At 43.8% G+C, this 26,039-nt stretch overlaps 5 protein-coding genes across 18 annotated transcripts; 4 read left to right on the top strand and 1 right to left on the bottom strand.

The window, feature by feature from the left end:
* The first annotated feature begins 1,192 nt into the window (after positions 1 to 1,192).
* LOC127784133 (uncharacterized) lies at positions 1,193 to 5,164 on the top strand. 2 transcript variants are annotated; one of them, XM_052311329.1, is made up of 10 exons: positions 1,193 to 1,368; positions 1,879 to 1,995; positions 2,158 to 2,260; positions 2,834 to 2,870; positions 2,989 to 3,058; positions 3,187 to 3,291; positions 3,703 to 3,853; positions 3,943 to 4,025; positions 4,553 to 4,646; positions 4,723 to 5,164. In XM_052311329.1, the coding sequence occupies exons 2-10, from the start codon at positions 1,956 to 1,958 to the stop codon at positions 4,811 to 4,813; spliced, it is 774 nt and encodes a 257-aa protein (XP_052167289.1). In that variant the 5' UTR covers positions 1,193 to 1,368; positions 1,879 to 1,955; the 3' UTR covers positions 4,814 to 5,164. The 2 variants fall into 2 exon arrangements, with proteins under 2 accessions (XP_052167289.1, XP_052167296.1); XM_052311336.1 differs by lacking the exon at positions 1,193 to 1,368 and adding an exon at positions 1,449 to 1,791.
* A 435-nt stretch (positions 5,165 to 5,599) lies between these two features.
* LOC127784146 (monothiol glutaredoxin-S1, mitochondrial) lies at positions 5,600 to 8,323 on the bottom strand. Of its 3 annotated transcripts, none has more exons than XM_052311349.1 (7): positions 8,188 to 8,314; positions 7,964 to 8,043; positions 7,041 to 7,201; positions 6,801 to 6,900; positions 6,641 to 6,707; positions 6,112 to 6,190; positions 5,600 to 6,007 (listed from the first exon to the last, which is right to left on the bottom strand). In XM_052311349.1, exons 2-7 carry the CDS (start codon positions 8,034 to 8,036, stop codon positions 5,942 to 5,944), a joined length of 546 nt encoding a protein of 181 aa, XP_052167309.1. In that variant the 5' UTR covers positions 8,037 to 8,043; positions 8,188 to 8,314; the 3' UTR covers positions 5,600 to 5,941. The 3 variants fall into 3 exon arrangements, with proteins under 3 accessions (XP_052167309.1, XP_052167304.1, XP_052167316.1); XM_052311344.1 differs by having other exon boundaries at positions 5,601 to 6,007; positions 7,041 to 7,217; positions 7,968 to 8,043; positions 8,188 to 8,312; XM_052311356.1 differs by having other exon boundaries at positions 5,602 to 6,007; positions 7,968 to 8,043; positions 8,188 to 8,323.
* Positions 8,324 to 8,386: 63 nt separating this feature from the next.
* LOC127784055 (protein kinase PINOID 2) lies at positions 8,387 to 15,747 on the top strand. Of its 11 annotated transcripts, none has more exons than XM_052311288.1 (6): positions 8,387 to 8,574; positions 10,913 to 10,961; positions 11,055 to 12,956; positions 13,247 to 13,349; positions 13,594 to 14,189; positions 14,732 to 15,747. In XM_052311288.1, the coding sequence occupies exons 5-6, from the start codon at positions 13,603 to 13,605 to the stop codon at positions 15,621 to 15,623; spliced, it is 1,479 nt and encodes a 492-aa protein (XP_052167248.1). In that variant the 5' UTR covers positions 8,387 to 8,574; positions 10,913 to 10,961; positions 11,055 to 12,956; positions 13,247 to 13,349; positions 13,594 to 13,602; the 3' UTR covers positions 15,624 to 15,747. The 11 variants fall into 11 exon arrangements, with proteins under 11 accessions (XP_052167248.1, XP_052167233.1, XP_052167269.1 ...); XM_052311273.1 differs by having other exon boundaries at positions 8,387 to 10,377; XM_052311309.1 differs by lacking the exon at positions 10,913 to 10,961 and having other exon boundaries at positions 12,576 to 12,956.
* Positions 15,748 to 21,323: 5,576 nt separating this feature from the next.
* On the top strand, positions 21,324 to 22,325 carry LOC127784123 (zinc finger CCCH domain-containing protein 1). Its single transcript, XM_052311318.1, has 2 exons — positions 21,324 to 21,822; positions 21,976 to 22,325. The coding sequence occupies exons 1-2, from the start codon at positions 21,324 to 21,326 to the stop codon at positions 22,323 to 22,325; spliced, it is 849 nt and encodes a 282-aa protein (XP_052167278.1).
* Positions 22,326 to 22,741: 416 nt separating this feature from the next.
* Positions 22,742 to 25,587, top strand: LOC127767150 (probable prolyl 4-hydroxylase 6). Its single transcript, XM_052292395.1, has 7 exons — positions 22,742 to 22,900; positions 23,719 to 23,832; positions 24,024 to 24,081; positions 24,166 to 24,237; positions 24,614 to 24,671; positions 24,745 to 24,905; positions 25,048 to 25,587. The coding sequence occupies exons 1-7, from the start codon at positions 22,815 to 22,817 to the stop codon at positions 25,405 to 25,407; spliced, it is 909 nt and encodes a 302-aa protein (XP_052148355.1). The 5' UTR covers positions 22,742 to 22,814; the 3' UTR covers positions 25,408 to 25,587.
* The last annotated feature ends 452 nt before the right edge of the window (positions 25,588 to 26,039 follow it).

Genomic DNA, 26,039 nt, shown 5'->3' with positions numbered 1-26,039 from the left:
CGCGCCGTTGGTTTCCTTCAGCTGGGTTCCTGGGTGTGAGGTGGTCTCTGGTCGAGCTGCAAGGTTGGCTGTTGAGGTGGAGTCGGAGCTGCTTGTCTTGCAAGCTCGGCAACGATGACCCTCAACGAACGTCCCGGCAACGCGACGAGGGTTTTGAGGTGGAGCAGTTTGAGAGAGACTTGGGTGAAAACCTTGCCTAGTGCTATCCTAGATTGATGATATCGACGCTTGCAGGCGCCGTTTCCTCCTTGGAGGTGTCGTCATGTTGGTTCTCTCTTCCTTCAGGTGAAAACCGGGTTCCTTTCGGAACGGGCGTTGACAACATCCTTGATGTTGTTTCCTTGTTGAAGGCTTCGCTCAGAAGGTTTCTGCTCCACTAGAGTATGTTTGGTGGTTCTGTATGTTTGGTGGTTCTGGAGATCTCGTCATTATGTTGTCGAAGCTGCTTGCCTTTTGGTAAGCTCGGTAACGACGACTTTTGTGAGGTCTCATTAGTTGTTTCTTTTCTTTTCTGTATAGGTTTTTGCCGGTTTCCCGTTTAATTAACCGTGCTTGTTTGGTTTTCGGGCCCGGTTTCCCTTATTAACTGGGCCAATTCTCTTCTTCTATAAATTCCGGCAGGAGATCCTGCCGTCGGTTCCTAAAAAAAGTACATACTCAGATTAAATGAAATACATGGATAGTTAATTGTTTTTACTAACAGGATAGTTAATTTTGGACTTATTATTTTTCTCTAATCAGTTGTAGCTGCACCTATCAAAGCTAAGATACTGATGCTATATTGATACACTGATGCAATCATGCAATTTTGTGAACAAACTTTACGATAGATTTTCGCGCTCCAGCAAAAAGCAGGGCAAAAATATATTCTCCATCGAGATTCGCAGGAGACCGACTTAGAGCAAGTTTAATAGGATAACCTACTACTACTCTCCTCAATTCTGAATTATAGACCATCTATACAATAATTACTTATTATAATATTAATATATGGTCTTATCTTTCATACACACATCACGTCTTGAAGTCCGTTCTATAGTTGGCTACATATTTATAGTCCGCTGCTATTTTCTCTCATATTTTATCTTATTAAAATATGTTTATAGCTGTCTAATAGCAAGCTATTGTACCTGATCTCTACGAGTACTACTTATTACCGATCCCCACCATAAACAAATACCACGGCGCGGGATCACCACCGAACCCACGGCCAGCAAAAACATCACACAGCAACAGACCTACCATATCGCGAGAAGGCCCCCAGCGTCGCGGAGCCGAAGGATCAGGACTCACTCGGCCCTCGCCTCGTCGACCTCGTCGCCGGCCGCCGCATCACCACCGACACCTCCCCCCATCGCCGCCGGCGAGGTGCGCGCATCCTCCCCCTCCCTTCTCTCGCTCTCTCTCGCGCGGCCAATCGGGCGCCGGGTCGGCTGTTTTTTTTTTTTTTTTTTTTTTTTTTGTTTTTTTGCCGAATCCGTGCAGCCAAGGGCTCCCCCAATCTCGTACAGTTCCACTGTTCCATTTGTGGCGCCACCGGGGCTCTCTGCCACCGCCATCACGGGCTCATGTGGCGCAGCGCAGCGCAGTGGTGGTGGTGGTGGTGGTGGTGCCCTCCTCCTCCTCCTGCTCGCTCCTCCTGCGATCTCTGGTAGATTCCCTACTCCACGCACTCCCACGCGAGAGAACCAGGAAAAGTTGCTCCCCTTTCCGCCGCCCAAATCCGCCTTTCCCCTTGTATCGCGTCGCGTCGCGTCGGGTCGCCACTGCCACTTCCACTTCTCCCCCCTCGTACGCTCGCGCGCTCGCCTCTCCTTTATCTGGTGGTGGTGGTGGTGTTTGGGTTGTCACCGTGGTATTTTTTTTTTTTGTTTGCAGAGTTGGGTGGTGGAGCGAGCGTGGCCGCGAGGGGACGCGGAGGGGCGGCGGCGGCGGCGGCGGCTATTGTTCGCGGGATGAGCAGCTTCGGTGGCACCAGCTCCGTCGCCTCCGGTGGTACGTTTCGTTCCATTGATCGGGATTGAATCGTGAAATGGGATGGGATGGGATGGGATTGATGCTGTGATCTGATTTGCGTTCTGATTTTGATTCGAATGCGTTTGGGGGGATTTGGGATCGAATCGTGAAATGGGGGTGGGATTGGATGGTTGGATGCAGGTGGGAAGAGGCTCGAGTACGGGCGGACGCATGTCGTGAGGCCCAAGGGCGCGCACAAGGCCACCATCGTCTGGCTCCACGGCCTCGGGGACAACGGAGCCAGGTACGCCACCCCCTCCTCCCCAATTCCGCCGCCGTCCATCCTCTCTCTCTCTCTCTCGTCGCGATCGATCCTCTCGTTGTGATCGATGCGCTATTGCGCTTATCGGATTCGTAGATGAACAATAGCCAACGCACTTTTTTTTTTCCAACTGTCAACAAATAACTGTCAATTTATTGACATCAGGGCATCCGGTTAGCTTACTGCCAAATGCCAACGATGGCAGTTTCTCATTGTCAATTTTCCTTTCTTATAGCCCCACCTGATTGCTCAAGTAATCTGATTGGAGTAGTGTACCGTGTACACAAATATCCTGCTCTGTTTATGTTGGAGTGATTTTTCTGATGGTTTCTTCCCAAATTCCACCACCACTGTACTATCTTGTTAACACGCACAAGATTTATTAGTATTGGCGAAAGAGGTAGATTGTATGAAACCACGCTTAGATGATAATAACTCTGATTGTGATGTGCAAAGCTTTCGTGCGTTCGAAAAAAAAAACTCTGTACTGCATCATTACAAGTTAAAATTTGGGAGATACCCATATAAACAATGGATTTTATGTCATGTTTGCAGCTGGTCTCAACTACTGGAAACCCTTCCCCTTCCCAATGTAAGTTTGGACCTAGATTTCAAATGTCTATCCTACTCCAAGTTGTTCTTGTGATTATTTTCTTTGTGTATAAATCCAGTAGCTTTCCCCCCTCATAGCGTATTTTGTATAACTGCAGATAAAATGGATTTGCCCCACCGCGCCTACAAGGCCGGTGGCAGTGTTTGGTGGGTTCCCATCAACTGCGTGTAAGTTTCATATTTTGTCTAATTTCCTCCTTTCCTCTTGGTCATACTTCTACCAACCTTTCGGAATTGCTCTGGTATGCATGCACTGGTATTCCATACAGAACTTTGACCTTTTTTTGAATTTGTAGGGTTTGATGTTGCTGATCTTTCAGAAGACGCTCCTGATGATGTTGAGGGATTGGATGCCTCAGCTGCACATGTTGCAAACTTATTATCAACTGAGCCCGCTGACAGTATGGTTCCCGAGTTATTCTCCAGTTTTTTTTTTTTGACTAAATTTATTCTCCAGTTTTTTCATTTATTTCGTCATAACATGATCTTTTTAACCTACTTTGTCAAGCAAATGCGACACATGAGATCACATATGTTTCTTTTGTGAATATGGCGTATGACATGGAAAGAAGCTATGCGAGAGAATTAAATAACTACCCAGCCACCAGGGATATCAAAGCTAAAAACTTTATCTCCTATGTAGAACTTTGTCAAAAAAGGGATGTACTGTGGAGCTCACACATTATTCCCCAGAAACAAACTAATTTGACCTCTTAAATTGATAATGCAACAGACAGAGGCCCCGCAATAATGCAACACTCAGACCAGCCTTTATCTCTTAACATTTTGTCCTATCACATTGACCATTGCAGTTAAACTTGGTGTTGGTGGCTTTAGCATGGGTGCTGCCACTGCCCTTTACTCTGCAACCTGCTATGCTCATGGAAAATATGGAAATGGTAATCCATATCCTGTGAACTTAACTGTGTCTGTTGGTCTCAGTGGCTGGCTTCCTTGTGCCAGGTTTGTCCTAGTATGTTCACGTGTTTAGGTATCATTGAAATTTCTGCCCTGTAAATGATATTGACTGATATACTTGTTGGTCACCACAGGTCTTTGAAGAACAAAATTGAAAGCTCGCAGGAGGCTGCACAAAAGGCTTCATCCATACCTCTTTTGCTTTGTCATGGAAAAGGTGCATAAACTATTCTATGACCTTCATTAGTATATTAAGTTTCTGTTACATGTTACATTTATATGTAATGGCATAACCAAATCAGTTGGCATTGTTCTAGCATTCAACTTGAGGTAGTTTGGGGTTTATACTTGTATCGTTGCTCTATGCTAGCTGAAGGCATAACCTACTATACCAGGTTCTGAGTTTTGACAATAGCATGGCACTATTCCTAGGAAAGAAAGGCTACACGAAATTCGTATAATCCACAGCCAAAATTTGAATTTGGAAAGTTAATTTTAAATTAATATAGGTGTTTTTTTTTATCGTTTTCTATTATTCATATGACAGATGTTCACAATGTGTGCTAACATCTCACTGAATGGGAGGTCATAGTTATTTAGTGGCATATGTAAGGATTTTTCTCACCAACTGTGAAACCGATATATGCTCTCACCATCTACAATCTGATTGGCATATAAGGAATTACTCCCAGAAAACAAACCATCCATCCGAATTATTTAGTGTTTTGTTTTGATTCTATGCAGCTGACGATGTAGTTCTCTACAAACATGGTGAGAAATCTGCTGACGCACTGAAGACAACTGGATTTTCAAATGTGGTGTTCAAGTCCTACAACAGGTTTGATGCCCCTCCCTATTTACTTATTTAACGTACCAATTCTAATCACTTACATGCTGGTTGCTCCCTCTTGAAGACTTGGACACTACACTGTTCCGGAGGAGATGGATGAAGTCTGCAAATGGCTCACCGCGAACTTGGGGGTCAGCAGCTCATCGTCGGCTTGATTGAAGAATTGAGCTGTCCGAATAATACCTGTGGTTGTTCCAAACAAAATTGAGAGGTAAATGGTTGAATGGATAGCGAAGAACTTGGGGCTTGGGTATACGGCCATGGGGTAGCCTGGCGTGTCATCATGCGGACATGCCTCACGGCATCTTAACTAGAACTCTTATAATTTCCACAGTTTGGCTCTTTGTTTGTTTCCCTTCCCTCTTTAAAGCAGGGGACGGCATCGTGGTGTATTATTTGTTTTGGTTAGCACGGATGTTTTTGTTTGGTACGCCGTGTGTTCTTCCGATTGGGTCAGTTGTATGTTGCCTTTATGAGTTATGAGATGCATTGGGAGTTTGGGTTCATCTGTTAGTATGACAATGCATATATTTTTCATTACTCATCAATCAGACGATATGCGTGCTCGGTTGTGGTGAAATATAAGCATGAGATACGATGTGTGTAACTCACACCGTCGCACGAGGATGATATCGGATAACGCAGCAAACCCTTTATATGCGCTAGTGCTGAGAATTGGTTGGTTAATAATCCCAAGGCAAAGTGGTACTACCTCCGTTTATACAAGTCCCTCCTTATATTATATAAGTTGTTTTGACTTTTTTTAAAAAATTAAAATTCTTTAGGTTTGATAAAGTTCATAAAAAAAAAAACAATATTTTCAACACAAAACAAAGAAACTATCAAAATATGTTCAATATTAGATATAATCAAACTAAATTGGTGCTTTAGATGTTACTATTTTCTTTATAAGTTTGATCAAACTTTTAAGAATTTTGATTTATAAAAGGAAAAAATGGTTTATAATATAAAACGGAAGGAGTAGAACACAATGGTACATACATAAGAGTACATAAGACCCTAATTATTTATAGTCGCAGCTTAGCCCGAAACAATACAACGACAAGTGGCATTTATTTATCATGAAAAAGGGCTTGGATACAACTGGAACAGAGGATTATTCTTCTTTCACCATCCTTGACAAGAAAAGCCCAAACGATAGGAGAAAGCAAATCCATACTCCATGAAACGGGAACGGAAATTCAGAAAGGAAGAATCCAGCTCCCAGCTCCCATACTGATGCTAAAGCTCACGTGACAAAAACGGCGTACTTATTGTTATCTTCATGATGATTCTTTTTGCTCATGCTTTTGTGCAATATCGCCAAGCACATCCTTAAGCTGACCCTTCTGAAGAAAATTATACAAAATAAGGAATCAGTTACTGAGTTAAGAATTAAGATTGTAGATGAATACACCTGGTAATAAAACCTGGGGACAATAAGCTCACTTGCCTGATGCATATCTAATATGATATCAGACCCCCCAACAAACTCTCCTTTGATAAATATTTGTGGAAACGTAGGCCAGTTGCTGCACAAACAAAATAGAATAAGTAGTGAATTTGTCGAAAAATAAACAGTTGCCTGTTTCTATGAAACAGCTGAAAGGCACATGCCAATCCATGTCTTATATGATACACTAGATTTCAATTCAATGAAAACTAAGCCTTCAGCAAGTGGAGCTCCATAATATTGTATGGAACACAGGCTGGTGCCTCTGATAATATTTTCTGGAAGAGAAGGCTGTGCATAAAGCCTCAATGGATCAACCTATGACAATCTAATAGCCAAAACTCATCTTGGGTTGTGGTTAGCTTAAGCCATAAGATTTTTTTAGCATAATCATTTCTTGAAGCTGTTTTTATGACCTCAAGTTTTACCACACAACATCATACTGTGTTCATGTCATGAAGAATTTAATCTACCAGTCTAGTTCCTTCCCATGTTGAAAAACAGAAGGGCATGAGAAGAAGCCACTTACGTGTGGGCTTTGACACACTCTTTGAGCTTGAGGTCTCCCAAAATATCTCTAGCACTGATAGGGACATCTGCAATAGATTATGATATGGTTTAAGAATTTATGGAGCACCCACGTATCATCAGCTGTATTTCAAACAAATCAGAACTCAGTGTTAACTTACCATATAGCTTGAGGACTTTAATTGCTAATGCACTAAATCCACACATAGGAGACTCAGGAAAACCCTTCATGTAGATCAAGACTGGGTTCTCTTTGATATCCTGCACAATGATTGTGTTGCAGCATTAACAAATGGCAGAAACACATGATGAAACTTTTAAGATATGCCTAGCCTTTCTAGAAAAATAAGCTCATCTCATCAATTTAAATATTCCAAAAGTTCATTTATAAATGTTAATACCCGAGCAACAATGTCATCAAAAGACATGTTGGAACTTTTGCTTGTAGGCTGGAAATCTTGATGTGTATCAGGATCAGCAGCTACTCGTGTTGAACTTGAGTCCCCTTTTGCACTAGAATCACCACCAAGCCCTGATGAGTAGTTCCTAAACTGCTGGATAGCTGGTTGTGACACAGCCTATTATTCCGGTTATCATGAAAAACAAGTATGTCGCGCAAACATGAGATCAATAGGTAATATTTATTACCAAGGTAGCATAATAAACACCAATAGAACATTGCCAACATTTTACGGGAAAAATGACACCATATTGCATAACTACGTAACAGGCAAAGCTATACAATTTGCTTGCAGAACTTTAACAGTGAAAAATTAGTGTCTAATACATTGGAAGTGTAAGAAAACCTAAGAACTATATAACACAGGAATGGAAGGTTAACAACACAGGTGAAATCTGGAAGACAATGGCCAGAGAACCATATGCCTTGCACCAAATTAAAGCATTAACATGGGATCAAACCTAAACCGTGAGAAGAATACAACACGTACTACATGATAACTAAACAGATTGCCGCCACATCCCATTAAAACAATTTTGTCCACCAGACGGAAGCTACACACAGTTACTGAATACAACCCGGGGTTTTATGAAATTTACTCAAAAACTAATAACGCACAAGACTAGAGGGCACAGCAATCCATACTCCAAACCCTAGATACAGCGTTCTCATCAGATAAATTGGGTGAGCAATTCACATTCCAAACCCTAGATACAGTGTTCTCATCAGATAAATCGGGGGTGGACACGAAGACCAAAACGAAATCTATAGAGTAATTACATCACAGAATCACTTCAATGAACAGACAAGGCAGACAAAATGCACCAAACTATCGATTAAGAGGACGCGGCAAGATAGTCTCACATACAGCTACTCGCGGCGCGCGGCTCGATCTCACGAGCCCTCTCATGAGGGCGGTCGACACCAACCTCGCCATGACTCCCCTGCAGCAACAACGAAGAAAAATGTTAAATCAAACGCATGAACCCCCCTCGATCTACCAAAAAAAAGGGCACAAAAATCAAGTCCCATCCCCATCCCCACCCACAGCTAACCCGCGGCTACGGTGTGAAGGTTGCAGCGAGTACCTGGGCGGCGGCGGAGCGGAGCGGAGCCCTACGGTGGTCGGAGGCGCCGCCGGCGATGGACGGAGGAGGGTAGGGAGAGCACGCCGCCGCCTCGCCGCCGGATGTGCTCGTGCTTGGATCACGGCAACTGCTTCTGTTTTATTACATTGGGCCTCAAAAGCCCAAAAGTTTTAGGCCCAATTCGAGGCCGAATTTTAGCCCATGTTGAGGCCTACTAAAACTACTCCGGATTTGTCTCGGGCTTCGTCGGATCGGCGGCGAAGCTGCTTCCTTCCCCGGCGCCGGTGTCGGTGAGGCGGCGAGGAGGAGGCCGGCCGGCGCGGTCAGGTCTCGCGCGACGGGGCATTTTCCCTCTACCTGCGGTCTCCGCCTCCTTCAGGAGTTCAGGTTCGTGCTCTGCTCTGGCCGGCGCGCGTGGTGTTTCTGTGGCCTTGCGGGCGCCGCCTCCGCTGCTCCGCGTCGCGTGTAATCCCGGCGATGTTGGTATCGATTTGATGCTGGATGAGGCGAGGGGGGGAAGGGTTGCCGTCCGCCTTTCCCGGCGACTGCGGTGGCCGGCCGTGGCGGTCTGATCCATGGGTTGCCATCGGTGTGCCTCACAGAATCACAACTCACATGTACAATATATAAACATATTACATTAACATTAACATTTATATGAATGTATGCATAGATTCATTAACATCTATATGAATATGGACAATGCTAGAAAGTATTATAACCTGAAACGGAGGTAGTAGTCTATTCGGAAGTATCATCGGGAAGTTGCTATATAAGTATATATTGCGCTTTGTCTTTGTTGTGTAGCTGTTAGCAGTATTAGTCTATTAAACTAACAGCCTGAACCTAACTGGTACAGTGGGATACACAAAGCACATACGTAATGTAGATTGGTAGATTAGACAGGGCGGAACACTAGATTTTTTTTTTCTTAAGGAGTGTGATTAGTTTACATCTCGAGTGCTGTAACTGGGATTTCTTATGTGGTTTCCACATGAGACCGTTGTAGAGAGTAGAGGCCATGTAGTTTCAATTTTTAAGTGCTTCTTCTGTAGTCTAAAAAAGAGTTTCCTATGACGAAGGAATTATACTTCATGCTTTTTATGAATGACTGTTCTTAGTTCTATAGCATTCCCAGTTTTAGGCGTATCATGCAAAAGATTTCAGCTATGAGTTCACAAATTTATTAGAGCTGCAGCTTCTCAGTACATATATATGAAAAATCACCGCCAAATGAACATTGCCGGTCTTTACACACCACTTCTGTTGAAAATGATACACATGCTCCACCATCTTGTATCTAGTGTGCTGGTCTCGTGTTCAGGGTTCGAAATTTCGGTAATTTTGCCCCCCGACATCTCACCTGATTTTTTTTGTGAATTTGGTCAAATTTTATTCAAAATCAGTCAAAATTTCAAATAATTTCGGTCCCCCCCCCCCCCCCCCCCCGCAGCATAAAAACCAATTTTGAAATTGAAAACCCTGCTCGTGTTACATTTGCATTTGCTTGATTGCTGATGCACTCGGTTTCTGCCTAAGTGCATCCCTTTGTTTCTTGCAGGCTAATGGATTTAGGTAAAACTTAGGCCAATTATCCTTTTAATTGATTTAGTAAGAATTACTTGTTACTATATCCCATTGGCAATTTCCATTCAGCAAGAGATAACGTAGGGCATGCTTGTAAAGCCTGATTTGCAATTTCCATTCCTTTATCTGGAATGCAGCCACATTGGACCCTTTTTCTTGCATACATTAATACCGTTATCAGTGTTCATTTACTAAGTACTGCTATTTATCATTGCGAATACATTGTAAGGGATGTTGTTTTTGCATATTTGCACTATAGTGCTATCTGTGTTTGGTTTAGGTTCAGGCCTTCAGGGGATGAGTATAATAAAAATTTTGCAGGGGGGAACACAAAAGCTTTGCATGTCATTCCATTAGAGCAGAAATTAAGTTGATTACACAACAAGAAAACTGGGAGCACACAGGCTCCAAAGATATTTTTTTGTTCCTTTTACAGATTTAGATCTTGCATAATGGTTTTGCACTTCGACGACCCAGTGCCCCTCCAAACTCGGAGTTCTTGGAGCATGTTCTCGAGAACAATTTGTATTGATGACATCTTGTTTCTCAAAACCGCGCGCATTGAGCTCCTTCCATATTGTCCACTCTAATGAGAGTACATAGGTGGGTCCTATTCATTCTTCTATACCTCTTGGACAGAATATGCAAATTAACGAGAAGACATGCATTTGTTTGCGGAGAAGGCGAGAACTGAACTAACTTATAAAAAAATGTGGTTAATCACCCAAGCTCAAGAGATGCGTTAAGTAATATTATTACTCTAGCCTTGACTAAATGGGACCTCAGGGTAGGAGCACTGGATATTATATGAGTTGTAGGCAAAGCAAGTCGAGTTGTAGGCAAAGCAAGTCTCTAAACCTGTTTGCAATTGAGACATTTTCCTTCTGTGGACCACCGACCTAGACAAAGTCGGAAATGTGGTACTAAGTGAACACTGATGTTCACGGGCTACAGCACTGGTCCATGACAGAATGATTCTAATTATTCAAGTCTTTTTGCAAATAACTGTTGTGCATCACTAAAAACAAACTTTATGCACTGTTAACCTGGGACCTGCTTGCTCAAGCTGTCGATAATCACATACATTTTTCCATTTCATTTTAAGAGAACAATCATCCATGCTGTTATACTAATACAGGTGAACGGTGGCAGGCAAGCCACGATCAAATAACCATCCTGAATGCAAGGTTTAGTCTATATCACTATCCTGTTGATTAGACGCCTCCTATGGATATTCCCTTCTATTATTGTCTTGTTACCTTTTGTTTGTGGACCTGCAGTGAGGCCATTCCTTTCTCCAGCTCTTCTCCAAGCCATGGGTAATGGTATCTGGCTGTCTACAGTGTTGGTATAATTGCGGGAAACAAAACTTTTTCACCCCGATCAGAACCTTTTTTGAATTGGACTCGTTTGGCAATGATTCCAATGTGCTATGCTTTACAGTAAGAACCCTTTTCTTCTTGGTGCTACCCAATGGTTTCGGTCTCCAAGGTAAAAGGTGGCACTAGATAGTGATCCACTGCTATGGTACTGTATATTCTGCATAATGTCATTGTGCTTTTTTTGGATAATACAATATTAGTTGAAGTGCTGAACAGTATCTTGCAAGCTTATATTATGTCATAACTGCAAGGTTTGCATTGTTCCAATCCATGCACAATGCCCTTGAATAGCTTGGCTCATTTTAAAACTGTGGAATCACTAGGTTGGCTTGGTTTGTTACAAATAGAGCTTGAGTTTTCATGTTCATTTTCTTCTTGTTTTGTTTAAACTTTTTTTCCATGTATAAGTATACATAGTTTAGTTCATCTCCTTAACACTTGAACTATTCTTGATATGGTGAAGTGTTAAATTGCTACCTGTGCTTTACTGGTTACTGCTTCTTATCTTTGGTCGACTCTATTCAAACCAACCGAGTAACATTATGCAGGGATCTACATGTATTTGCAGCACATAATTAAGAGTTTTTGTGGCTTCTGATACATACATAATCTTGTTAGCTGCACCCCTGCTCCTCGTAACTACGTAAATTAAGGGCCCCTTTGAATCACAGGAATGGAGAAACGGAGGAATAGGAAAAACATAGGATTCTGATAGGAATGTAAGTGTAAAACAGAGTATTGCAAAACACAGGAAAAACGTAGGAATGATCATTTGATTGGACCACAGGAAAAACACAGGAATTTGATGAGAGATAAGACTCAAAGGATTTTTTCCATGAGGTTCTACCTCTTGTTAAAATTCCTCCAAAACTTGTATAGGAAGAGGCATTCCATATGAATTTTATAGGATTCCATAGGGTTCATTCCTTTGATTCAAAGGGCTTTGTAGGAAAAATTCCTATAGGAATGAAATCCTCTAAAATTCCTATGAATTTCCTTTGAATCAAAGGAGGCCTAAGTATGATCTGATATGTTTGCAATCGCAATGCATTTTCTGCAAAGTGACTGGGCAGGATCTGCCATCGAGATATGTGGGCTTTGAATGTTCCCACAGTTCCACTTGCAAATGTCTCAGTGAATCCTGCTAGACAGGATTGTACAAAACATTGACCTGATATGACGAAAATATGACATATGGCCCTTGTGCTTGTACTGGCAGTAGCAAAAACACACTATAAAAAGGCATAGAAAAATCTGGGCAAATGAAACATCATGGTCCCTGTACGCTATATGGGAGTAGAAGTATAGAGAACTGAACTACCACTACCACTACTACTTACCTCTGTCTGACTTGACATTTGAACTTTTTCCTGGTACATATACTCTTTTGTTCTCATCTGACTGTCTTGTTTCTCGCAGGTGCATATAGGTCGTATCAAAGCTTTTGCCTGCTTGCTCCAATATCACCTCCAAAGAAACTGCTTGATGCAAGAATCAGCACTAGCAATGGTTCAAAGGGGACAGTTGTTAGCACTTAGCACGAACAAGACATGACCTGATGCTGTTCATGTTCTTGCCTTGCTGTTAACTTCAGGCAAACAGCTGATGAACAGAGGCTTAGGCAGGCAAGGCAGCATCTAAGGCATGGGAGGAACAGATGGCAGGAAGGCAGCTGATATGTACAGTGCGACGTGGCCACTAAATGGACTCACATGAGGTGATTATCCCTTGAAGCAGGTATGCACCAAAAGAGAGAGATGAAAAAGGAGAAGCATCTCCTTTAGTTTCAGCCGTTGTGAGGTTAGTCAGTTTGGCGTTACCGCTGCACGGGCGATGCATGCAGTGCTTGTAACTTTCAACTGCAAAGCTTTACTTATCTCCATCTTTCTTTAATACCAAAGCAAACCTACTTGCCCTTGGCTCCTCTTCATGTGACTCCATCCAGGCATAAAGCAAAGTGTCACCATGCTTACACTTCACTGTGCATAGCATGATTCCATTTCCCCTCTAGTTTCTGTTCTGTTATTTATGCATATATACTACACTTCTACCCATGTAATACTTACTGCTTTGGCTTTCACTTGGTGCAGCTGCTTGTGGACACTGAGCCAGGTAGTTCCAACTATCCTTGGGGGTCCAATGATGTAATGATTGTTTGCACATAATCATCCATCCAAGTGGAGAAAAAAAAAGGTGACAATCAAAACTCTAGATCCTGGAGAATAGTTAGTATATACTTGGCAAGCAGATACTACTCTACAGTAGAAAAGCTGGGCTGTGTGGCTTTATAGTCTTTTGAGCTCTTGCCACCATGCCATCCATTCTCTCAAGGTCACAACAGCTGCTTATATAGCAAAGAAGAGAGCTGGAAGAACTAGTAGCTAGCAAGCCTCCTTATTTCTGCACTTGCAAACTGCATTGTTTCACTTCTCTGCAGCTAGTTTCAATGGCTGCCATCAAAGAGGAATCCGACTACGACAGTAGCCGGTCTTCGCTGACGGCGCCGGACTCCCGCCGGAGCTGGATCAGCGACATTGGCAGCTCCAGCTCGGTCTCTGCGCGCTCCTTCGGCGGCGGCGGCGACACGCCGGCGTCGTCATGCCGGTACAAGCCCCACAAGGCGAACCAGGCCGAGTGGGAGGCCATCCGGCGGCTCCGTGCCGGCGCCGGCCGCGTCGGGCTGGAGCACTTCCGGCTCGTCCGCCGCCTCGGCAGCGGCGACCTCGGCAACGTCTACCTGTGCCGGCTGCGCGAGCCATGGTCATCGTCGTCGATGACGACGACGGCGGGCGGCTGCCTCTACGCCATGAAGGTGGTGGACAAGGACGCGCTGGCGTTCAGGAAGAAGCTCCGGCGCGCGGAGGTGGAGCGCGACATCCTCCGCACGCTCGACCACCCCTTCCTGCCGACATTGTACGCCGACTTCGAGGCGTCGCACTACGCCTGCCTCGTCATGGAGTTCTGCCCCGGCGGCGACCTCCACGTCGCCCGCCAGCGCCAGCCCGGCCGCCGCTTCACCATCTCCTCCACCAGGTTCGTACACCTCCACCTCCACACCCACGTCGAACGTGTGAATGCATGTGTGCCCCCACCCATGACCCTTTCATGTTTAGTTACTGCTCCACTAGCCTTTTTCTTTGTTTTACCACTACTACTACTGTGGTCTGAATGAATGTATCTGAAGATCTGAAGTGTGGGGGAGAAAAGCTCTGTTCCAGGGTCAAGCTTTGTTTCAGTGTCACTTTTGCAAAAGCTTAGCCCTCAGCTTTAGGTTAGTGATCGTCTTTCCATGTTGCATTGGGGCTTTCATCCAACTCCTTTTTGTCTTGCTGTGCCAATCTAAACAGATTTGTTGGCACCACTTGGGGTTCATACTAAGCTAATGATTTAGTAAGATTTAAACCCAAACCATTGTGCAGCTTAAGCTTTTGATACTCACAAGAGGGGGAAAAAAAGAGAGAAGAGAATCTTGGGGTTATTAAACATTCCTAGTCTCTTACTGTAGATGGATTATCTTTGTCGGACAGTGGACTGATGTTGCTGAAAACGAATTAACATTGTGTTGTGTATGGCAGGTTCTATGTGGCGGAGACTGTGCTGGCGCTGGAGTACCTGCACATGATGGGTGTGGTGTACAGGGACCTCAAGCCGGAGAACGTCCTGGTCCGCGGCGACGGCCACATCATGCTCTCCGACTTCGACCTCTCCCTCAAGTGCGACGTCGTCCCGAAGCTGCTCCGCCCCGCCAAGAGCGCCGGCGCTGGTGGCAAGCCGCCGCTGCCGCCGCCATCGTCGTGCGTGCCGCCGACGATCCAGCCGGTGCTGTCGTGCATCTTCCGCGGCGTGCACAAGTGCCATCACGCCAAGGAGTGCGCCGGTGGCGGCGCGGCGGCGGGTAATTATGGCGACGGCGACGAGGAGGAGGCGGAGACCGAGACGGCGGAGCCCGAGGTGGTGGTGGTGGAGCCGGTGGCGGCGCGGTCCAAGTCGTTCGTGGGCACGCACGAGTACCTGGCGCCGGAGGTGATCTCCGGCCAGGGCCACGGCAGCGCGGTGGACTGGTGGACGCTCGGCGTGTTCATGTACGAGATGCTGCACGGCCGGACGCCGTTCAAGGGCGAGAGCAACGAGAAGACCCTCATCAACATCATCAAGCAGCCGGTCACCTTCCCTCGCCTCGCCGCCGCCGCCGCCGGCGAATGGGAGGAGATGAAGACGGCGCAGGACCTGATGTTGCAGCTCCTGGCAAAGAACCCCAAGAAGCGGATGGGGAGCACCATGGGCTCCGCCGAGGTGAAGCGGCACCCCTTCTTCAAGGGCGTCAACTGGGCACTCGTCAGGTCCGTCCGGCCACCGGAGGTTCCTGCGCCGCCGGCGCCGGCTCCGAAGAAGGTGATGATGATGAGCAAGAAGGAGCGGCAGGAGCCGTACAACTACCGACCGGAAGATCACTTCGATTACTTCTGATCAAGTAGCTGCCATGCATGAGCATGATGCATCTTGGTTAATTAGTTAATTAATCACTTGTAAGAGGGGAGATTAGTAGTGTACATAGAGTGCTAATCAATGAGTAACCAGTGTTAGTTTCTCAGTGAGTGAGTGAGTGAGTGGCAGGCGGCCATGGGTGGTGGGGGTCTGCATGCTTGCTCTCATGGCGCGGTTGCGCACGCGCGGTTCGTCACTGGGTTGGGCTAGTCGGCTGCTACCCGTGCGCGGCAGACACGAGCCCCCACCAGTTGCCTCGGTCGATCGATCGATCGATCGGTGAAGCATCAGTAGCTTTGCAGCTTTCTTTGCGTGGCCCCGGACACCGTGCGCGCATCTCCCAGCCGATCTCGCCGCTGCGCCTGCGCGCAATTTCTTGTGCCGCCTTTCGCGGAAATAAAGCCAGCCCCATCCCGCGAAGTGTCTACTGCCTTATCCCCCTAAAATATAACAACTTTTGGCTATGAATCTAGACACTCAGTTGTCTAGATTTATAGTTAAAAATGCTTATATTTTGGGACGGAGCGAGTATACTCTATACTCATCATGGAAACATGTCAAGCATGTCTCTTCTTAGGCCGCCCGGACTAGTTGACAAAAACTCCGCTAAATTTTAATACTGATGAGTAAATCGATAATAAAATTTCTATTTCTATAGTAAATACTAGTTATATTGAAATTTGCTCACGCTTAAAAAATTTTCTGGTAGGCTTTTTTCCCCTAAAACCAAGTGCAAACGTACACTCACTATCTATATAATTGTACACATGCAATGCACATGCCTCCGTAAAAGATTAGACTGAACGGCTTATTATTAATAGGTATATAGCATGTCACTAAAAAGAATCATTAACCATAAATATAACTACTCGGAACATAACCAGCTGAGTGTCAGCTAGCCATACAATTTATGTTCAACGGTGCCAATGATGGCAATGCTAAATTTTGCTATAAAATTGAAAATGCGAACTTGAATTCCGATCTATGGAAGCAATTTTGCCAATAGTTTAAGAGGTCACTAATGGCCAAAGTTGCAAACAGTTCTGATGACAAGTAAATAGGTAAGGAGAGTAGCTAAAAATAATAGTGATGTTCAAAGTATTAAAAAGAATCAACTCGAAACACATCCAAGATGGATTTTGGTGGACAAAAGGAATATATATAGGCAGGCACGTATAAGTGTCATGGTGGGTCAGAGCTATCGAGAATGTAAGCATATAATGGTTTGATTGATTGATTAGTTAGCACGATCTACTAGTAACCAACAAACCACGTCTCACGACTGACAGCTACTAGTAGTACCACCAATTTACCGAACGAAAACGCAATACAGAAATGGACACACACACCGGAATTAATGAAATCATGAATGCTCAGGGGTTGAAATAGCCAGGTGCATTGCATATATAGTCGCCGGAGTTTCGCCGTCCGTACGCCGTCGTCTTCGCTCAACAGGCAGCAAACTGGAGTAGCAGCAGCAGCGGTAGCACAAGCTCTCGGATATACTCCCTCCATCCATGTTAAGTGCAATCATAAGTTTTCATACCTAACTTTAATTGTTTGTCTTATTTAAAATTTTTTTATAATTAATTTTTTTATTGTTATAAGATGATAAAATATAAATAATACTTCTTTATATATGACTTATGTTTTTTTAAAAAAATTTTAAAAAATTTATATAAGAAGAACGGTTAAAATTATACTCGAAAAATTATGGTTGCGCTTAAAATGAATCGGAGGGAGTATGATGTATCCTTGCGCTTTGGCTCCACCCTCTCGGAGCCACCTGATCCATCACGTCGATCGCCCACGAAACTGCCTAGCTTAGCATGTGCATTCGTAGCCATCGACCGGTCACTCGCTCGTGTAGCATATACGTGCGTTGATGTGATCTCTCACCCGATCCATCGGTATCGGTAGACTGGACTGGTAGTAGTAGACTATTCTTCCTTCGATTCGATTAGACAAATCGGATGGAATGATAAAATCACTCACGTGTGATTCTCTTTTTTGATGGTTATACTCACGTGTGAGTGTGATTCGTTTAATTAAGCAAATAAACTATATTTAGCTCAATATCGACGACATGATGAGGATGGAGTAGTTGATGATCGATTATTAGTAGTAGTATAGATTGAGCTAGCTCCATACATATCGGAGTACGATATGATTCGATGGCGTATATACACACCATGACATGGATATGATGCATGCATGTAAATGGCTGTTCGCTGATTGAGATATCAATCACACCATTCGTAGTTCTCTTTCATCAGTTATTATGACCTACGTTCGAAAGCATTATTTTTGCGTGTTTTTTTAAAACTAGGAAGGTAGACCGCGCATTCGCGCGGACATGTGTTGTAAGCTAAGTTTGAGATATCTATAAGAGCAAAATATTAAACGGAGAACATCTAGCACAATTTCTCCATAAATTATTTTCATCGGCATTAATTGCTTTTATAATTTTATGACCTATTAGTTTTATATTGTATCATATTTAAATAATATCTATAAGAAATTATTTATAATCTTTTTTATCATTTAAAATTAAGGTAGACTTATTTTTTTTAAGAAAACATGTCAACGAAAGTAAAAATATGGTGTTTTTGAAATTACATATCTATGGACCATAGTTCATTAAAGGATTAATTAGGTGGAAGATGAAGCTCCACTAAATTTTTGGGTTTATATAGTCTAATATGGTTGATGTAGTTTGAGAGGCAATCCATATATGAACATTTCATGTAGGGTGGGTGAGAGGCTCCATGCAGCCTAACATGAATACGATAACGACGAAATATAATTGCGCGGTAATATTTTGAAAATATCATGTACCATGAATACATTCTTTTTTTATGTAAGATAGATTTAACGATTATAACTAATAGTTTACCGGTTTAAAAGGCACATGAGTATTGCAGAATGTAGCTTAAAAATTATGGTTGTTTTAATATTCAATGTTATTGCGAAGTGAGTGCACCTCAACTGGTTAGATTTTTTGTGGTGGAACTTGCCCACCCGGGTTCAAGTCCTAGATTTGATATGGGTGTTGACATTTACGATTAATTATTCTTTCAGTGGTAGGTGACGTATCCATCGATAGCGAGACGCCGTGATAACTTCTTTAATCTTAAAATGTGTCGGCTCAGTCTTTTGGAGGTACTAAAGGGGTAGGGTGCATAGACGCTGTGTTTTTAAGAGATTTCCAATATTATTGATTGTTTCTGTTTTAGTTTTATAGCTAAGAGAGAGGGAAGGAACGCCAAAATCTATTTGATTTTTTTCTTAAAAATATATGGATTAGTGAACAATAGCTAGTCGTAGAATATATATCTGATCCAAAGTAATGAATTTTTTTAATAATATAGTTGGTTCTTTACTTTTAAATTTTATAGTAAATAATCTAATTTATCTCCTACTTAGGCTACATTCGACCTCATTGGTTGAGCTTATGTAGGGCACACAAAACGATATAGACCATTAACGCATTATTAATTAAGTATTAAATATTACAAAGATGAAAATAGCTTTTTTTTAAAAAAATGTATAGAATGTATTTGCACAACATGCGCAGCTTAGTAGTTTAAATGAGGCATAATTTTTAAACAATACATTATTTATTTCTGTTTTTACAATATGTCCTGGGTAATATTTTAATTACTCATTATTTCATCTTGAACTATCAATATACGTTTATTTAATATTTTATAATATAATATAGATCTACTTTTGGCTGTGCAAGTTTGTAAAGTAATATATTTTTCTTATACTACCACCTTCACTGAATATATGACGTTGGTCATCAATATATAAAAAACAATAAAAAATACAAAGGAAGTACAAAGAGCGTTTTCTTTTGGTAGTTTCACTAAATATTTAACGTTGGCCGTCATAAAATAAAAAAATACAGAGAAGTGCAAATCCACGTTTAAAAAAAAGCGATGTTTTTTTTAATTTCCAGTAGTACGTACGTATACAGTTTTTTTTTCTGTATATCATTTCTTCTTTTCTCGGCCGTGGCTGTTAATCCATACGTACGTATGCCTTCTCAGCTTTTTCTAATCAATTTTTTTATGGAAAGTATTGCTCGGTAAATTAGGAGGGGTTCTAATGGGTCCACCAACTTAAATAAAAATCGAGGGCTAGATTTTTTTCTTTTTTCTTAGAATTTCTAAGTTTTTTCTATTTTATTATTGCGCCATGTGGCAGCTTGAGAGCGTTTTTAGAGCACCATGTGGCGGCATGAGAGCGTTTGTAGGAAGTTTAATGGACTTTTAGTATATAATAGATAGATAATAGATAGATATATCTGCACATAAGGATGTCTTGATAAATTTTGAAAAATATGCAGAAATGCCTAGGGTTTATTCGATTTGGTGGAATTTGAATCTATATGAATAGGAAAAATGGAGGATTAACATTGTTTGCGCACATCAATCCAGAGAAATTTTTTCAAGAGATTTGAGTGGACGGAAAAATCATATGTTTTCTGTAGGAAAATAATTTTTGCTTTGTTTTTTCTATACTTTAATCCTACAAACCGAATGACACTAATAGGAATTAATTGTTAGTAATCCAAATCCTTATTTTTCTACAAATGAACGAGCCCTCGTAGTGTTTCGTAGCGGATGCAGTAGTAGCATGTGTGCAAGTCCGGCTGGTGCTGTGTTTGTTTTGGTCATGGCGAGAATCAAGGACCATTGCAACTGTAAAAAGGTACGTAGGCTAGTGGTTAAAAGAACCTTAGTAGCATATTAGGTCATGGGTTCGACTTCTTATGAGAGTGAATTTTTCAGGATTTAACGGCCTTGTGCTTTCAGTGGTAGGTGACGTAATCGATGATAGCGAGACGCCTGTCACCGCTTATAGAGGTAGAGTTTGCATGCGTTGTGAGTCTCTGTGTAGTTCTAAGCAAAAAAAAAAAAAAAAGACCATTGCAACTCCTTTTCATCAGCTGCATTATTGTATTTGGTAGTTCTATCTCGATCTCCATGTGCATGCATGATTCGCTGCACGCATGTGAGAAGACGGTGAGAGCCTGAGAGGGCACTGCACTGCCGAATGATGATGAACGGCTACGGAACGGATCATCATGAGCTTCTCCTGCACTGCACCCCTGCCTCCATCATTGCTCAACGTGCTACACTAACCAAGGCCCAAGATTCCAGAAAACCCACCTCTCCGGCCCATCAAAACACCCAGCTCTTCGGCCCAAGATAATAACTATCTAAGCCCATGTCGCCGCCGCGGATGCGGCCCAGCTCGCCGGCGGCGGGCCAAGTGCTCGAGAGAGAGCCAGCCCAGCTCGCCGCGCGGCGGAGGCGGAAGCGAGCGTCACGTTGCCCACGCGATCGACGAGAGAGGAGAGCACGAGGAGGAGCAAAGGAGGCAACCGTTTATTGCACCTACACTGCGTGGAGCACTGGAGCGTATGAATCCGCCCCCAAATGGTGCCAAATCGCAGCCGGTGGATCGACCGATCGATCGATCTGGAGCTAAATTTTCTGACCCGATCCCGATTGCGACGGAGACGGCGCCCCCAAATCGATCCATTTTTTGCCTCACTTAATCTCTCGCTATAAATCCACCACTCTCTCTTGTGCTGCTCTCTCTTCACTTGGTTGGCGGCGGCGCTGCGGGAGCCAGTAGTAGATCGAGCTAGGGTTTGGATCGGGATCGATGGCGGGGAGGGGTGGGATGGAGTGGGAGGTGGGACGGCGGCGGGATGCGGAGGACGTGATCGTGCTGTCGCCGGGGCCGCCGGCGAGGAGGCGGCCACCGCCGGTGAAGGCGGTGGAGCCGGATTCCGGCGGGTTCGCGTACGAGCCGCCGGAGAAGCTGTTCTACAAGACGAGGGTGTGCGAGACGTTCGTGACCAGCGGCCGATGCATGTTCGAGGACGGCTGCACGTTCGCCCACGGCGACGAGGAGCTCCGCCCCTCGCTCACCGCGTGCGCTGGCGGCTGGAGGAAGCCCTCACCGTCGTTGGCGGCGCCTCCCGTGGCGGTGGCGGTGGCGCCGACGCCTCCGCCGGCGCAGGTCGTGCACGAGCTCCTCGCCAGGGGATCCGGCTCCGGCGGCGGCCACCGCGCCATCACCAAGGTGTGCTTCGAGTTCAGGGACAAGGGCACCTGCTATTTCGGGGAGACCTGCGCCTTCCCCCACGTCTCCGCTGCAGGTAACGCTCGCTCTCGATCGCCATAGCTTAGCTTAGCTAGCTCGATCGATCACACGTACGTGCGCGTGCATGGCCGATCTCACGTCGGGATCTCGCGGATCACGGCTACACCTGACCCGTCTCCTCGCCGCCTCGCGTACGTGTTCGACGCAGAGATCCGCCAGGGCTCAAGGCTGTCGTCGATGTCGTCGTCGTCGTGGGAGATGCCGGCGCGGAGGAGCGTGGCGGTGACCGTGCCCAGGACGTTCGTCTCCGTGCCGCCGGTGGCGCCGCCGCCGCCGCCGCCCCACTACCGTGTCAACAACAACAGCAGCAGCAGCAGCGGCTACAACGCGGCATCCATGGCCGCTGCGGCGCCGCCCGCCGCCAGCGACGCCAACCTTGTCGCCCAGCAGCCGCCGCCGGAGCAGGGAGGCCGGAAGATGACACGCCTGGAGATGCTCAGCCTCAAGAAGATGACCGGCATCTACGGCGACTGGCTCGAGGGGTATGAGCATCCATAAACCCATCGTCGATCTCTCGCTCGCCATGATCGATCGATCTCCACCCTGCCATGCCATGCATCGATCGATCATTTCGCGTTGCTACCTTAGCTCTCATCGATCGTCAAGAACCAGAACAATTTTATATTTAATTTATTTACCATCCGTGTCTGTCGGACTCATGTTTGTATGTGTCTTAAACTGTTGTTGAATTCTGTGCGTGTAAGCAGACCTGCATTGCATTGTCGTCGTGTCGTAAGAACTGGAACAATTTTATCGTTGTGAGATTGTGTTGTGCCCTTCCGTCTTCCTCTGTGGTGGCTTGGGGCCTTGGGCCGTTTCCTGTTTGGTGGCAACGCAGCCCAATGGGCTTGCAGACCATCCCTTTGCCGAAGGAATTGTATATGCCGGGGGAGAGAGATGCAGATCTGGGTGTTCTTTTGCAGGAGAAGAGCTCAGTCCGAACTGCAGGTGAAGAGGAGGAGACCGGAATAGGGGGAAGAGGGGAGGATGGGATCTGGGATTGGAGCCGTGCTGGTGCTTGTTGCGGCATGGCTAGCATTTGCGCCGCCTGGTGCTCTGGCTTCTTCGCGCAGGTATTGCTCTTCTTGCTCTTGCTAATTTTGATGTAAGGTTCTCTGATTGGATTTGGCGCCCAAGAAATCTGCTTGTGTTTAGGGAGGAATTGTGTGTGGCTAGCATGATTCAGTTTCTCAAGATTGGGTTTTCATGAGTGTTGATGTCTTTTGCAACAGTTGCTGTTGTGGGTAATTTTGACCCACCCGCACGCTCAAGAGGAAGAACATTGTAGGCTAGTGGTAGTGAACAAAAACATGCCTTTGAAGTCTGAAGTATAATGTTGCCTGTCTTATATTGTTCCCTGATGATCTTGTGTTGATTATGATCACGGTATTGATGCATTATGATCAATTTAGAAGGTCTTATGTAATGTAAAGAGCAATAGAGCATTATCTGAATGCTGGTGTTGTTAGTATAAAACTTTGGATGAATCGCTTTGATTATCGTGGGTTGATGCAACCATTTGATGGCATATGTGAGATTCCTATCATAAAACTGAGGCCATACCAATTAAATTATTACAATCAAGAGGCAGTGGGGAAGGGGCAACATAGATGGGGGAAATGGTAAAGCCTGTCATCTAAAAAATGGTATGAGGGCCATGAGAGAAGGGAGAGACTTCTATTTTGTCTATGGATGTTCTTTCTAAATTTTTTATGTGGGACTGGAAGGCACTAATAAATATAAAAAAGCTTACGAAGGAGGAGAGAATGGAGGAGAAAATGTTCTATCATTGATAAGAACAGGAAACTGAGATTTAAAAAGGAAAACACTGTTTTGAGTTATTTTTCTTAGCAGAACTTATATTATGGAATTCATGTATTACTCCTTTCAGGTTTGATCTGAGTATTGCACAAGAAAAGTTAGTGAACTCCACAGGTGGCTCAACTGCTTCAAGCTCACACCTTGTTTATCCTTCAAAATCAAAGAGACTCTCATGGCATCCAAGGTCGGTTTTGTCAACTTGATATGATGATCATTTATCCCACTTCCACTGATGTGTTTACATATCCTATTATGAGAACTTGGGTTCTTATAGTCATGTACTTCAAACTCTCTTAAACATCTTAATTTTTCAGATATGTCTTGTTTTATTCTTCTTTACGTGGTGGGCAAATCCCATTTCTTACCTTAATATAGGATCTTCTTGTATGAAGGTTTTCTTTCTGACATGGAGTGCGACCATTTAGTATCTACGGTAATTTTTGTAACACTGTTATCACAGCTTATTATTTGCATTTGTGTTATCGAAGCTTATCTGCTTATGTTTTCATTATCACAGGGACGTGGTAATATGGAGTCATCTTTAGCATTTACTGATGGTGATAGAAATAGTTCGTATAACAATATCGAGGTAGGCCTCAAAGTGTACCTAGCTAATAGCGAAGTGAGCATACATCCGTTTTTCATAATTTGTGGTATTTTGGAATCATGCAGAAAATGTACTCTCATTGAAATAAATACAAGAGAAACCTCCAATCCCTATATTTGACAATCTAGTATGATTTAGCCTGTAATTTGATGGTTAGCTGTGGCTGCAGTTAAATGAAATTGAAGTTATATACCTTTCCTGATATTTATTTCTTCATCATTCTTTTGGATATGTAGCTTACTGTAGGTGTTAAACTTGTGGAATTTTTTAAAAGGATGAACTTATGATCTACTGTATGAAGTACTATTAGCCGTGGACTGTGCTACTTCTAAACACCTATATTGTTGTACTCTTGAAGGATATAGTTGTTTCCAAGATTGAGGACAGGATATCGTTATGGAGCTTTCTTCCAAAAGGTAATCACTCACTCGACAACACAGAAACATTGCATGCTGTGTACTGGCTGCTGACATTCCTGCTGGTCTTCAGAAAATGGAGAGAACATTCAGGTCTTGAAGTATGGAGTGAACAGACGTGGCAGTATCAAGGAGGAACCTAAATCAAGCACTGGTGGCCATTGGCTTGCGACCATTTTGATATATCTTTCTGATGTCAAGCAAGGTGGTGAAACAGTTTTCCCCAGATCTGAGGTAATTATATCCTCACCAGGCCTACTTTTTCAGAACACCTTATCAGAATAATCATGCACTGTTTATAGTCTAGGCACATGTAATTTCTTGAAGTGGTTTGATTCATTTGAGCAGAAGATCTTATACTAAACTATGATTTTAGATGAAGGATGCTCAAGCTAAGGAGGGGGCACCATCTCAATGTTCTGGTTATGCAGTGCGACCAGCCAAGGGCAATGCAATCCTGCTGTTCAATTTAAGGCCTGATGGAGAAATAGATAAGGATAGCCAATATGAAGAATGTCCTGTCCTTGAAGGAGAGAAATGGCTAGCCATAAAACATATACATTTGAGAAAATTGGATTCTCCAAAATCATCACTTGCATCCGAGGATGAGTGCACAGATGAAGATGATAGGTGTGTGCGTTGGGCTGCTAGTGGTGAGTGTGACAGGAATCCGGTGTTTATGATAGGAAGCTCAGACTACTATGGCTCTTGCCGAAAGAGCTGTCGAGTGTGCTGATTATTTTGCAATTTTTTGCTAGTAGAAATATTGATGTCATGGGCAGAGAATGGTGTAACAAACTGTATATGTTGCCCGTTTTTCTTTTATGATTTACTTTTGCGTTTGTTAGGAAATTTAATTTGGAGTTAATGGATTGACCACCGTTCCCAAATTATGGAAAATAATTTTGTTCCATCAGATGATAATGATATATGCACATCATAATTAATCGTGATATGATTGTAGCTTATATTGTTGGCCTTTTTCAGGGTTATCTAACCTTATTCTTTCAGCATATAATCATGAGAAGATTATAACATGAGAAATGGTAAGTAAGCAAGGCGCCAGATATAACTTACCAAATTGCCGTTCCATGTAAAGACACCATCATACTTGGCAGTTGGCACCTCATTTATAACTCTCGGCTGTACTCCTGAAATAAATAAAATACAGTGAGAAAATTAAAGGAGATATTCTTACAGCTCACTGCCTTAGCTTTTATTTATGACCATTTCCACTTACAGCTATGTGCAATACATACAGAGTTACACACTAATACTTGTCTATTATACAAACAAAAAGGTTATACCAAACGCTAGCAAGCCTTGCATATTAAAACAGGAGATATTTGCCATATCTATCTATTTTCT

Source organism: Oryza glaberrima, chromosome 1, assembly GCF_000147395.1.
Source record: "Oryza glaberrima chromosome 1, OglaRS2, whole genome shotgun sequence".
In the NCBI taxonomy this organism is placed as follows: domain Eukaryota; kingdom Viridiplantae; phylum Streptophyta; class Magnoliopsida; order Poales; family Poaceae; genus Oryza; species Oryza glaberrima.
Note: the sequence above shows the minus strand (reverse complement) of the source record. Positions and strands in the feature narration are given on the sequence as shown.

What these genes read in the sequence shown, in the direction of transcription:
- LOC127784055 (XM_052311309.1), top strand. Translation starts at nt 13,603, where the DNA reads ATGGCTGCCATCAAAGAGGAATCCGACTACGACAGTAGCCGGTCTTCG. An exon ending in TTCACCATCTCCTCCACCAG is followed by an intron (nt 14,190 to 14,731) that starts GTTCGTACACCT and finishes TGTGTATGGCAG; the next exon opens with GTTCTATGTGGCGGAGACTG.
- LOC127784123 (XM_052311318.1), top strand. Translation starts at nt 21,324, where the DNA reads ATGGCGGGGAGGGGTGGGATGGAGTGGGAGGTGGGACGGCGGCGGGAT. An exon ending in CCCCCACGTCTCCGCTGCAG is followed by an intron (nt 21,823 to 21,975) that starts GTAACGCTCGCT and finishes TGTTCGACGCAG; the next exon opens with AGATCCGCCAGGGCTCAAGG.
- LOC127784133 (XM_052311329.1), top strand. Translation starts at nt 1,956, where the DNA reads ATGAGCAGCTTCGGTGGCACCAGCTCCGTCGCCTCCGGTG. An exon ending in GGCTGGCTTCCTTGTGCCAG is followed by an intron (nt 3,854 to 3,942) that starts GTTTGTCCTAGT and finishes TGGTCACCACAG; the next exon opens with GTCTTTGAAGAACAAAATTG. An exon ending in GTGTTCAAGTCCTACAACAG is followed by an intron (nt 4,647 to 4,722) that starts GTTTGATGCCCC and finishes TCCCTCTTGAAG; the next exon opens with ACTTGGACACTACACTGTTC.
- LOC127784146 (XM_052311344.1), bottom strand. Translation starts at nt 8,036, where the DNA reads ATGGCGAGGTTGGTGTCGACCGCCCTCATGAGAGGGCTCGTGAGATCG. An exon ending in TAAAGTCCTCAAGCTATATG is followed by an intron (nt 6,708 to 6,800) that starts GTAAGTTAACAC and finishes AATCTATTGCAG; the next exon opens with ATGTCCCTATCAGTGCTAGA. An exon ending in GAGTGTGTCAAAGCCCACAC is followed by an intron (nt 6,191 to 6,640) that starts GTAAGTGGCTTC and finishes TTGTTTGTGCAG; the next exon opens with CAACTGGCCTACGTTTCCAC.
- LOC127767150 (XM_052292395.1), top strand. Translation starts at nt 22,815, where the DNA reads ATGGGATCTGGGATTGGAGCCGTGCTGGTGCTTGTTGCGGCATGGCTA. An exon ending in GCGACCATTTAGTATCTACG is followed by an intron (nt 24,082 to 24,165) that starts GTAATTTTTGTA and finishes TCATTATCACAG; the next exon opens with GGACGTGGTAATATGGAGTC. An exon ending in ATGGAGCTTTCTTCCAAAAG is followed by an intron (nt 24,672 to 24,744) that starts GTAATCACTCAC and finishes GCTGGTCTTCAG; the next exon opens with AAAATGGAGAGAACATTCAG.